This window comes from Tetrao urogallus, assembly GCF_951394365.1.
Source record: "Tetrao urogallus genome assembly, chromosome: 2".
NCBI classification, from domain to species: Eukaryota; Metazoa; Chordata; class Aves; order Galliformes; family Phasianidae; genus Tetrao; species Tetrao urogallus.
This window is the reverse complement of record NC_136814.1, coordinates 21,167,607-21,180,595: the sequence shown is the minus strand read 5'-3', so window position 1 is coordinate 21,180,595 and position 12,989 is coordinate 21,167,607. Positions and strand designations below refer to the sequence as shown.

The 12,989-nt window shown below is 39.9% G+C and overlaps 1 protein-coding gene across 1 annotated transcript in view; it reads left to right on the top strand.

Annotated features, from left to right (window-relative positions):
• The window catches only part of RPS6KC1 (ribosomal protein S6 kinase C1), a gene marked incomplete at both ends in the record, with an annotated part of 84,128 nt that overhangs the window by 14,730 nt on the left and 56,409 nt on the right, over positions 1–12,989 (top strand). Inside the window, 4 exons of the mRNA XM_079532456.1 lie at positions 911–1,026; positions 3,740–3,833; positions 7,170–7,229; positions 8,006–8,368. Of these exons, the coding sequence (XP_079388582.1) occupies positions 911–1,026; positions 3,740–3,833; positions 7,170–7,229; positions 8,006–8,368 (633 nt within the window). The remainder of the gene's footprint in view (positions 1–910; positions 1,027–3,739; positions 3,834–7,169; positions 7,230–8,005; positions 8,369–12,989) is intronic.

Sequence of the window (12,989 nt, the reverse complement as noted above, 5' to 3'; positions counted from 1 at the left end):
CCAATTATTACTGTTCACCTCTGCCCTTTTCCTTTTGTAAACTTATAACTATTTCAACAACAAAGTGATGTTGATATGAAAAGCTAAAAGAAGTTGTGTGCAATTGTGAAGAATGTGGATTTAAGGTAGTAATGCAAGGGTCCTTTCTCCTGAGAAGCAAATCTCTGAGGTGAGCTGTGGGATTGGTTTTTAAACACTTTTTTTATTTTTTTATTTTTTCCTAATTGGAACGTCTTGGGTGCTGGGAAGGGAAAAAGGAAAGGACTGTACATTTTGGTAAATGAGCTGCCTCCCAGCTCTGATTGCCTCCTGAATCCAGGGCAGATGAGGCCCTGTCTGCTTGGAGCTGTAACTTCCCTGTCTCACTGCGATTTGTCTCCATAAATAGCACCTTGGAATCAATTATCTGTTTGGGGGGCTTTTAGCAATATTTCTGCTTTCTGCTCATGTCATGCATCGTTCTTGAGAACACGTGAAGAATGCTCAGCTCCTTACAGGATTTGGGCTGTAATCAAGGCTGACGCTGACTGGCATATTGTCAAATTGCACATGTATCATTTACTGTTAGACAACACTGGACATCCGTTAGTGTCTCTTGGCTAATGAAGAGTGTTGCCTCACATATTCTTACGATGGGAGTGTGAAGGGTTCTTGTTGTAGCTGCCAGCTTTCATCATGCAAGTGGATTGCAGAAGGTGGTACTCTAGGGATAATTGAGAATAGGAAGATTGAAGATTTGCTGTGTTCTTCTGAAGCACTGGAATGACTTCCATTGGCTCAGGGCATTGTCTCCAGAACATTGCTTTTTTTTTTTTAAAAAAAAAAAATATTTATTTACTCTGTGGTGGTTATTATTGCAGAATAAATATCTAGTTATTTCTAAAACTGTCAATCCACTTGTCTGTTCCAGGGCGATTTGATGAAACCGTGATTGAAGAAAGAAGGCAATGTGCTGAAGACCTGTTGCAGTTTTCTGCTAATATCCCTGCTCTCTACAACAGCAAACAGCTTGAAGAGTTTTTTAAGGTTTGTTAGTATTTGCAAGAGCATTTTCCTTATTGATAGGAATAAAGTATACTGCTGATTCTGCTTTGTTTATAACAATAGAATGCCAACCAGCTGATCTGACATGCTTTCTGAAGCAACTGGCAGTTTTCCATTCACTCTCAAAATGTAGCTTTGAGGAAAAAACCAAAAAGGTGTATCATACCTCTAAGGTGGAAAGGTCTACAGGAACTTTAGGTGAAGGGATTTGGAATTCTTGCTTACCAAATGATGAGCAAAACCAGTGATGTTAAATCTGGATGATGTGGGGAAGCAATAAAAATTCTACCATCAATTTGGCATGTAACTAGTTAAATATGCTACTTGCACAGCGTTATGAGAACCACTCACCAGAATACAGTTTAGGACAGTAAGTTGAGACTTTCTTTTTATTACATCTGAAGCAGTTCACTTTCAATAGTTTCTTCAAACCTCTTTATTTTCAGTACTTAGCTAATTCCAATATTCCACAGGCAGATAAACATCAATTTACTTGTAAACATGATAATAACTCCCTGAAATTAAATAAATGCTCATTTGGTTTAGATTGGGTTAAAAGTGTATTGACATGTTTAGTCTCTTTAAATGATACATGCAAAAGCAAGATTACAGCAAGGCTTACAAATTACAACTCAAGTTCATGGAACAGTTATTGCATAATAAAGATATTTTTTGTTAAGCATTGGAAGTAATGCTAAATAGGAGAATGAATTTAAATATTTTTTAGTTTATTTCCATTTACACTTTTTAAAATTTATTTTTAAATACTTCCGTGCTTTTGGATATTTGTTCAGAAAAGGCTAAAAGTGAAGGCTTTTCTGACTTTATAAGGCAATGAACAAACCTAAAATGTCATTCATTGTTATAGGAGTAAATATGTCTACAAGGAGATTTATGCAAGCTTGAGCTCACGGTAGCTGATGCTATGTTATGTTTTTCTGTAAGAAAGACTCATGGTTTGATCAGTCACCAGCTCAGAGTCCTTCAGCTCCATGTGTGAGTGGTTTTGTTGCTTGTCAGATTTCTGTGCATATAATCATGGAGAAATAGAGTTGGTCACTGAAGTCTTAGAAGGAACTGAGGGAGATGCTGTGTCTATCTATGTACTGCTGACTCCAGGAAAACAGACTACCGATGTGGAAATGTGCTGGAATAGTTCAAGACAGGATAGAAATGCCTTTGGAGGTGGTGCATTTAAAATAAAAGTGCATGGAAGGGATGAACTTGAAATGCGAAGCAGAAAATTAAAAAAACAGTGACAAAATGACATCAATATAAACATAAAACATAAAGCAACAGCAAAAAAAAAAAACAACAAACAAACCCAAGGTGTAGGGAACCTGCTTTGGCAGGGGGGTTGGACTTGATCTCTGGAGGTCCCTTCCAACCCCTACAATTCTGTGATTCTGTGATTCTGTTTCCTCATGCAATTAACTGTTTCTTTTGATACTTTACCTATAATGCTTTCCAGGCTTAGAAGGGTATAACACTGTCCTTATATACTAGCCCTGGCCTTATCTTCTTTTGTCCAAAACTCAGGATATTAGATCCTGGTTAGGCCATTAATCTGATCCACAGACACTTCTGTGTGAGGGCCCTGCTGACCTAGGGAATACCATGGAATGGCACAGACTCAAACCATAAGAGAGCTGGAGCATCACTGTTCTCTCCATGTAAAATTCTAGATCCTGTAGGTAGACCTGCTGCAGCCTGTGTGGTTCAGGACTTGTGTTACTCACCACAGAAGCTGAAGTTGATACCTAAGTGGTCTGTGGCAAGCAACTGTGGCCTGAGCAAAAACCCTTGTTTTGCTTTTGTTCTTTAGAAGGCGTGCATTCTGAGTTTTCATAGTCATAAAATCCCCAAGGTTGGAGAAGATCTCCAAGATCATCAAGTCCAACTGTCCACCTGCCACCAATATTTTCCCCACTAAACTGTGTTCCTTATTATAACATCTAAATGTTTCTTGAACACCTTCAGAAATGGTGTCTCAACCACCTCCCTGGGTAGCCTGTTCCAGCTCCTGAACACTCTTTCAGAGAAGCTTTTCCTAGTTTTATGTTGTGCAATGCATGGAGTTTAGCTAGAAGGATTTGGTCAGGCTTACTGTCACTCATTTGTAGTGGAAATGGAAAGTCAGGGCTTGAAGCAGTGATTGAGCACCTGGTGGGAAGGCAGGGCCAACTCAGGAGAGCTCAGGTGCGTGCAGTGCACCTGGGTGACTGCAAGGGGTAGAACCATGATCCACCCCTTTCCAGATCTCATTTAAGGGTTGGCAGTGGAGGCAAGGGTATCTTGCAGGAGATCCCTGTGTACCTGAGGCCTCCTGATGGTAAGCAGCTTCTTTCCTTTGTTTCTCTGTCTGTGGCTGCTGCATTTGAGCTTGCTCACTTGCTGCAGCATGGGGCTTTGCTGCTACGCTGTCATTGCTGTGCTTTCTATTGTGTTACAGCGTTATGCCTATTGAGGTCTGTGAGAAATTATACCAGCTATTTTACACAGTTGTTGAATAGGTTAGAATGATACTAGGATTAAACTTCAAGCCAATTTTGCAGGTATGTATAGATTGATTAATTGCATTAACTGAAAGTCACGGAACATTTACTGGTTAGAAAAGTTGATTTTGAATATCACTGCTATATAATGAGATTTCCATAGAGCTCAGAAACTAAATAATTTCTTTCCCTCTCTTCAGGGTGGAGAGGTACATGATGGATCTGAACTGATCGGTCCTGTTGAGCCTCTGTCTGACTCACTGACTGACAACCTATCTGACTGCAGCTCTGAAGGTTTGCTTCTTTCTGTCATGTGGCTTTATACCTTGATCTCTTTTAAAAGAGCACATAAATGACAAGTGTAAATGACAAGTGCTGCATTTGTACGTTTCTGTTTGCTTGATATGACAGATAAGTTGAAACTGGGATTTAAAAAAAAGAAAAGTTCGGCTCAGCAGAACTCTGCTCTGCTAGAAGTTTGCTTATAACAGGACATTTTCTGGGAGTTTGTCTGGTCCACTTTAAATGTCCTGCTGCTCTGTTGTTCAAAAAGAACTTCTTCAGGTATCAGTGGGAACTGACCTCTCTGGTGTAAATGTATGCAGTCCCACCTGATTCCAAAAGGTTGGGTAAGTGATCTGGTAGCATTCATGATGAATTGTGACTTAAGTCTCTGGTAGTAAAAATTTGCAGGGAACTTTAAAATCATTTTGAGATTGATCAATAAATATTTAGGTAACTTTGAATTTGCCCAGAGCATGAAAAATAGGTCTAAGATTTGAATTGCTGTATTCATTTCAGAGGGTTCTTATTTAGCTGTTCGTGCCCTGGATGCCACCAGGGTTTAACTGCTGAGTAGAATCCAGAAGATATACTTAAAAATTATGCTCACAGTTTCTTGTGTATGAAACCTAATGTTGGCAAATAGGATTTGTTAAAGAGAGTAACAGCATGTAAGTATATATTATGATAACAGATATACTTAAATTTGTAAGTAATACGTGTATACTTCAGATATTAAGTATACTAACGTCTTGCAACTCATACTTTCTTAAGTTTGAAACAAAAGTTGGTGAGTGGGATTTGGGAGAAAGTAACAGCTGTCTTTAAGGCCTCTAGATGGCAGTGGCAATACTCGGCTCTGAGTCCTCTCCCTGTTTGCGTATAATTCTTCTAGTCTGATTATCATAGCTAGTTTGGACTAGTTAGTTCTCTGTTTTTGTGGGCTGACACAGCCTCCCCATGAGCACTGTTCCTCCAAACTGTCCTACTGAGAAGGGGCTTGTGTTTGCTTAACAGAAGTTGGTGTTTGCTAATAAGGTTCTGTTGTGTTTTCTCTGTTTTGCCTGTTCTTTTAAGACAAAGTTCACCCTGCAGAATACATGCGTGTTAATGGTAGAAGGATCAAACTGATGGGCTTTTTTTTTTTTGAACCAAGATGAACAATAAATATCCTGCTTCTCTAACAGTTTGACAGTTCATGCTTTAAATACTTCTACAAGGATCTCTGTGCTTTTCAAGAGGGCAAATCTCAGAGCATCACAGTACTTTTTAATCTTGCTGACTGTCACTCATCTTCCTCTCTAGATATGTGAGACAATGTTCATCTGTCGAACCCCCTCTCCAAAGTTTTTCTATACCAGTTGCCACATTGTTTAGATAAATCCCCTTGGAACATCATCTTTTTTTTTTCCCTTTTTTTCTTCCTTCTGGTTTTACCACGTTCATGCTTTCCTTCCAGAAATAAGCAGATGCAGTTCAGACTTTTCCTACCCCTCATGCTGGTTGGAAGCCCTGTGACTGCGATTTGTGTGGTGATGGAACTGGGTTTTATACCACTCCCCTAAGCAAAGTTTATTTTCTCAGGCTCTGTGCCATGCTAGCTCTGTTAGTGCAGCTTCTGGTCAAGTCGGCTGCAGGAGACAGCTCTGTTTGAAATATTCTGTGTAGATGTGTCCTGATTCATATAGTCTGGGAGACCAGTGCACCCTTTCTACAAAACACAGCCTGATAGTGGTAGGGCAAGGGGTAATGGTTTTAAGCTAATAGAGAGTACATTTAGATTGGATAGTAGGAGGAAATTCTTTACTCACAGAGTGGTGAGGTGTTGGAATAGCTTGCCTAGAGAGGCTGTGGGTCCTCCATCCCTGGAGGCATTCAAGGTGTTAGATGCAGCTTTGAGCAACGTGGTCTAGTGGGAGCGGTCCCTGTTCATGGTGGAGGGTTGGAACTGGATGGCCTTCTAGGGTCTCGTTTCCATTCATTCACTCTCTTCCATTCATTCACCTTTCTCCATCAGTCAGCTCTGTTTGCATTTGCAGATTCCCTAACTTGTGATTTTTTTTTTTTTTCACTGAAGAAGAACATTTGGCGCCTCTGAATGTTATTTCGTAAATTTAGTCATGAACAGCCAAATTTAAGTTTATCTCTAACTTTGGCAGATGATACCTAATCACTCATATCCTAATGAATCTTCTGTCTTCCTCCAACTGGTCCGTTGCCTTCTTTATGTATTCATGAAGCTACAGTTTTCTTCTCATTGTAAACACTGCTGTGTTTTCCTCCCCTGAAAAGATCTGGAGCAGTGTCTTGAGCACCTGTGCACTCCTGTATTCTCCAGTAGTCTTGTGTCACTGAATATTGTCATGGCTTGATTTTAGACCAAGTAATGACTGGTAATCTGTTTTTCTTCCTGCCTTTTTTTTTTTTTTTTTTTTTTTTTTCCCTCTCACTTAGGTTAAATGATTTGCTAGCTCTGGAGAAGCAACATTTCTACAGTGCTTAGCAAATGTGTGTGCTTTCTCTCTACTCTTCCATAAATTGTAAACCTCCCTGTCTCTCCTTCCCTTCTGAACTCTAGAGCTGCAAAATCAAAATGAAAGTTTGAGCTAGGTGCCTTTGAGTCACCTCCTTGCTGCTACACATTCTTTTTGAAGAAGACAGAATACTTTTCCTGATAACGTGCATAAACTCTTGACTCTGTTGATAATACAGAAGAAAACAAGACAGCCGGTTTTAGCTCAAAATTTACTTTTGTTGCTTGTACAAACAGCTAAATGCCTTGACCTTCTTGCTTGTTTTATTGCTTCAGTAGGTACATGTGCCAAGGTGATAAAACAAACTGCTACGTGATATCCAGGTGGCACTGCCAAATTCATTGCTCGCTCCATATGTCTCATGCAGAGTACTATTCTGGAATGACATTTTTTGAGACTGAAACCTGGCATTTTTTTCTTAGTTTGTAGATGTAGGTCCCAGCTTTGAAGACTCTTCTGTTGTAAGTCTTGTTAACTGTAAATCATTGGAATGGTGTGAGATAGGGATTAAAGTCCTATTGTTGTTGAAATTAGGTGAGTTGGAGTGCTGAGGTTTGAGTTAGCCATCCTAAGCAAATGACTGTGTTCTGATTTTAACCTTGGTGGCAGCCAGAAATGGCAAGTCTGACTTTGCTGTCAGTTTTAATGGTGTGCTACCAAATGGATATCTCTGATAGCCAGTTCAAGAGCAGTTTCACGTTACATACTTTTACCTGCAGCAGGGCCATATCTTTCGTTTTTGATGGCAAGTGAACATCTAATCTCTTATGCAAAAAGTTATCAGAGCCATTTTTATCGTTCTTGTCTTTTTCAGTTCGGAAAGACTTAAGTGGACTTGATGATGTGACGCTTACAAGCCAGTCGGAAGGTGGAGGTGAGCTCTGAAGTTTCAATTAGTTTTGTGGAGTTTGAATTATTAAAGAGTCGTAATTATGGATGGACACCTTATGTGGATGATGATTCACACAGAATGGTGTGCATGTAAAATATCTTTGCCACTTATTCCCAAATAACTCTTCTAGGTTTCTGTAGTTTGAAATTACTGAAGATCAGTTTGAAGTAAGTGTGTATGCTTGTGGCAAATGTAAAATAAAATAAAAGCTGTGAAATTCCAGTGAAAGAGGTATAATCCATTTTTTACCACATCTTAACAATGGAAGAATAGTGTATATGGTAGTCATGAATTAGAGTGCTGCGTGATGCAGAAGCTGACAAACTGTGAATTCGAAGTCCTAATTGAATCATTTTGGGATGTTTCATTTCACTGATTTAAAACAGTATATACAGAGAGATCTTGCAACAATGATCTGGCTTCTGCTATTCTAACAGTACTCACACAGGGAGGTTTAGCTTCCTGGGCTCCAGCAGTGAGCAGGCTTTGAAGGTTAAAGTTGGGTGTTAGATGTTTGTCTCTTCATTCCCTGTATTAAAATGAAGAATTGCTCTGCAGAGTTTGTAGCTAACTTTTTTAAAAACCATATCTCTGGTTACTCAAAAGCCATTTTTAAGTTGGAAAATTTTTGTGCGCAAAGTCTTAGGAAGTTGGAAAGGTGAAAAGAAGGCTAAAATATTTGAATGCGATAAAGAATGTTGAATATTCCTGCGGTATATAATGTAGAGTAATAAATGTCTGTCTTGTCGTGCTTTCAGGCTTCTCCAGTGACAGCGACCTGATCTCTTTGACAGTTGATGTAGACTCTCTTGCTGAATTAGATGATGGAATGGCATCCAACCACAGTTCTCCCAGTAGAGCTGTTGGCCTTTGCCATACTTCTGAGCCCCCAGTACAAAGCGCTGTGGCATCTGAGCAGGAGTGGAGCAAACCTGAAGGAGAAAGGGAGAGCCATGGTCTGTTTTCTGGAAGCTTAAAACCCAAGCCTGGCAAACAAGATTACTTAGAGAAAGCAGGCGAGTTGATAAAGCTGGCCTTGAAAAAGGAGGAAGAAGAAGACTACGAAGCTGCTTTCAGCTTTTATAGAAAGGGTGTTGATTTACTTCTGGAAGGTGTTCAAGGTATGGATCTTCCCATATTGTTTGTTTTACCTTTGGTTATGGGTCTTTGATTATGGTATTTCCTTAGTTACATCTGCTTACTGTGTTGCAAGGAGGTGATATGAAATGCAGAAAAATGTGTGCCTGGCTTTCATCTGCTTGATAGCTGTTGTGCTTGCAAGACAGAGAGAAATCTTTCTCTTTAAGACTTGAATAATAAGCTAGGGTCTAATCTTCCAAGTGCCAAATATCTCCTACTCAAAATTGCGGCACAACCTCTGACTTGCAGGTAAGTAGCAAAGTGCTCCACTTTTGTCTCTTTCCTTTTTATTACCTAGGCATTAATTAATGTGTGGCACTTGCAGCACTGTTGAAACATTATTTAATTTACATGGTTAAGTGAGGATTAATTATCCCCATTTTACACATGGGGAGAGGCAGACTCAGGTTAACTTTTCAATCACAACAGGATTAGAAGTATTCTTGGCTCACAGCCTCTTGCTTCTTTCATTTAACTGTTCTCCTTTTTCTAGCTAAAAGATGCATAAAAATTTACATGCTTATGCTGCTGGAGGAGAACAGGATTTTTTTCAGAAGACTTTGATGCATCAGTATATCTGCAAAAACCACTGTTAACTGATGAAGTGCAACTCCATGTAAACTTCTGTAGAGTCTCCTTGTACCCTGTCAGTCAAGGGACAGTTTTATCCCTTTCCATCTCTAGTTCTTGAGAATCTAGAGGGATAACCTCATGTATTTGCATTTTGTTCAACAACAGAATAAAATGACCACAGGAAGAGATCTGTTGTTTCCTGGAGTGAATTCAAGGTCTGTGTATTGTGCTTCTGTTTGACACAGATCAAATGAGTGAGATTAGAATTGTGGCATTGTTTAACAGCATACAGCACATGAATATTTTGCTGCTCCAGAGCTGAACTTAAATGCTAATGTGCCAAAGCATGTACAAGTAGAATCCTGTTCTCCATCTGAGTACAGAGCTCAGCAGTGGTCTAAGCCCTGTGAACAATTGTAGGAATGGAACTTAACCTACTGAGCTGCTTTAATGGAGGCTGGAAGAAAATAATGGATAAGTTAACAATGAAGGCTGAAGGCGTGCACTTTACGTAAAATATCAGTTAACTTTCTGGCAAAAGGGAATCCACCTCTTTTTTTTTTGTGCTGTCCCAGTGGTTGTCAGCAGGGCTGCTGCTTTGCTGCTTGTCATGGCTTGTCGATGTCATCAAAATGCCTTCCCTTGGGAATAGAAATGTGTACAGACTGGTTCTAGGTAGGCATCTCATCATTTTCCTTTCTCTGTTACTCTGCATGGATGTGGAGATAGTGGGGAAGCTGATGGTCATCCTCTGCTGGGCACTTAGCTTAGATTTGCATGAATCCAGCTCATCTTGTGTTCTCTTCTGAGCTTAAAAAGTGTGCTTAATCATCTATAAAGACAGTTTGAAAAGCCCCACACAAAAAACTGAAATAACAGAAAAGCCCAATCCAGGAGTTAGCTCTTGTACATTTAATTAGTGGGTGGTATGTTTAACACTGATTTGTGAATATTCACTGTGTGTTGCAATAAAAAGTCCCCATCATTTCAGCAATACTGGTTATGTAGTTCACGTGGATAATAATGTGCCTGTTTTGAAGATGAGGGTGGTGCAGCTGTTGCCAAATGCCTCTTGTCTTTTGCCATTTGGTATTTTTATCCTTTTTTGTCTAAATTAGCCTATGTATTTTTTGAAAGTGAAACATAGCATTCATACATACTTACACACCAATCTAAAGTGACTGTACCTTTCAAAGCAGACATGTATTGTCTGCAAATGCAGCCTTTCTTTAGATCGAACTGAAAGTGGCTTTTGCATGTAAAATGGCAGTACATGCTTTTGCCACATGGTGGCACCAAGGAAATAGGAATTGACACTTATCATTGGAAAATGTAACTAATGTACCAGAGGAAAAAAGAACCGTCATTCATCCCTTGTTTGAAACTTCTCTGAGAATTACTGTGGAAGTGAAATGCCTCCACGCACTGATTAGGCATATCTAAAAGATAAAGATCTCTCTGTTACCTGCCGCCTCCCTTAGGCTTGGCACAAGAAGTTCTTACTTCTTACTCATACGTGATTTTGAAGACGTAGATTTAAGTTTATTACTGTGAGTTTACAGACTTATTGTTTAGTTAGGAGTAGCATGCTTCCATAAAGGCAGCTGGGGCAGCTCATCTGTCATGCTCCCAGTGACCTCAGGTCTCTGAGTTAGTGTACTTCTGCAGGGTGAGACAAAGTATTGCACAGGTTTACACCAAAGAAGTGTCCATCTTGAGTTCATTTTCAACTATCTGTGCTCTCAGAAGCATAGTGCTGTCACTTATACTGTGCGTGCTGTATGTGTATTTTCCTCTGCTAGTCTCTTTTGGACTTTTAGTACAGAATCCTTCCATGTCCTGTTTTACAGTCCTGCTGCAAGACTGGATGTGTGCCACTTGGGAGATGAAGGCAGTGTATGCTCTGAGAGGCTGTAGTATAACTTGGTCTCTGGACATCTGCCCTACAAATGTCTTGGGCCTGGTTCTGCTCCATATACATATTCAATGCTAAACATATTTGCCAGTGGGAAGGAGAACAAATTCCTGGAATGGCATCTGAGGGCTCTGCTGCTCCTGAACTACCTGCACCTCTTGTAACTTCCCATTTCCTCGCTGGCAGAGCTCCCTCACATTCACACAAAGGGAATGATTGCCATCATTTTCTTTTTCCTTGAAATATGCAGATCCTGATCCTCTCTTGTGTTTTCTGGGACCTGCTGTGTGCAGGATTTTTGGCACTTTCACAAAGCAGGTTTGTAAAGGTTGTGTAGCTGGTTGAGCTGAAACCTTCAGAAATTCAAGTTGGGAGTGAGTATTCCTGACTTGCTTGAGAATTTCAAATTTTCATACTTTTTAACCATATTAGAAAATAAATACACTAATTGATAGAAGCTTGGGTTCACAGTTATGGCTGCTCATTTGTTTTATTAGCATGTCAGAGTACTTTGAGGTCAATGCATTGCTTCAGGCCCAGTGGTGGAAAAAATGCACTTATCGATTGCAAGCCACCAACTTCTAGGCTGGAAATCAACTGTGTTTTGTACAAAGTTAGTGCTTTCCTGACTTCGATGCAGAAAGTAATTTGTATTAGGAAAAAATTGATTAGGGGCCTGAAATTATGGAAAAGGATATTTGGAATAAAGAAGGGAGTCCTGCTCCTTCCGGTGTGAATTGCTCCTCTTTCTTCAACTCCCACCATTCTCTAGTTGTATCCATTATGGATCTTGGCTGTAAAAACATTGTTAATGCTGTTGCATGTTGCTGCATTTAAATCACTTCAAGCATGTGATGGAGCAAGAACAGCTACAGCAATATTGTGGTACTGTGTAGAAAAGTACAAACTCTGTTCCCTGTGGCTTAGAATACAAACTTGTCCATTCCTAGACTGCTACATATGAGGCTCTTTGTTACATATTAACATCTGAAGGTGTATGATCCATTTGCTTTGTCGTAGATGTAGGGTGTTTGTGTTAGCAGCTGTGGCTAAGCACAATTGATAGTTATTTACTGTGTGAGGCTGGTTCAGCTAGGCAATGTGGACATCGTTGCGTGAAGTGCGTGGTACGTAAGTCAGCTTTGCAGCCACAAGTATATTTCCCAGGTATTTCTGTTTTGTGCTGGTTATCTACAGCTCCTAGATAAGCTGTTGGTGTCTTTGAAAGCAGGCTGTGAATGTCGATTTCTCACTGCTCCGTGCTATTTTCATGTTTATCCAGTAAACAGAGCTGGAACAGAAATTACACAAATTGTTGGAACCTTGATACAATGACTTTGACTTTTAACCCAGAAATGCATATACAGTGAAATACTGGGAATACTTTAGACAGCTAGGTGATATTTCTGGATATACTGAAAACAAACCGACTTGTTTCTAATTACTGGAATTATGATGGACTATGATCTGAGCTTGTGATGGAGCCAGGAATGCAAACAGGAGCATGACTAACAGAATGCCAGACAGTGCTTTGTGAAGAGAGGAGAAAAGCCGTGGCTTTTCCATGAGCATGCTTCTGGCTTCCAGATTAAAAAGAACCTTTGCTTGTTTGTTGAATAATACTTATGAAACCAACTTCTGTACAAAGCAGTAGCTACGTTAAAGGAATATAACTTGTGAAGTCTTATGAGTAGTATTTCTTGTTGAGAGTGGCAATCTCTACGCAGTTTTTGAGCTACACAGTGATTGTGCCAGATGAGAGCATCTTTGAGGAAACAATAGACCTGTTTTCTAAGAGGTATCAGTGTGAGTTTGTTGGCATCAAGCAAATGCAAATGAGGATCCTTGCATTCCAATTGCAGGATTATTTATGCTAATGCTACGTATTAGAGATCCTGTTGAAGAGATGAGGAACAGTTAATTTTTGTAAGACAGAGCCCTAGAGGACATCAGGACACCTTGGGCTGTGAGATGATGGAGGTGATGATGTCTGCAGGAAAAGAAGGTTGTGCTGGGTTCTGCCAGGGAAGATTAATGGCAGAGTTAGTGGCAGAATTGAGGTTTTCCCTCAGCCAATCTCAGACCTCTGTGCTCAGATGATGCATCATGACTGT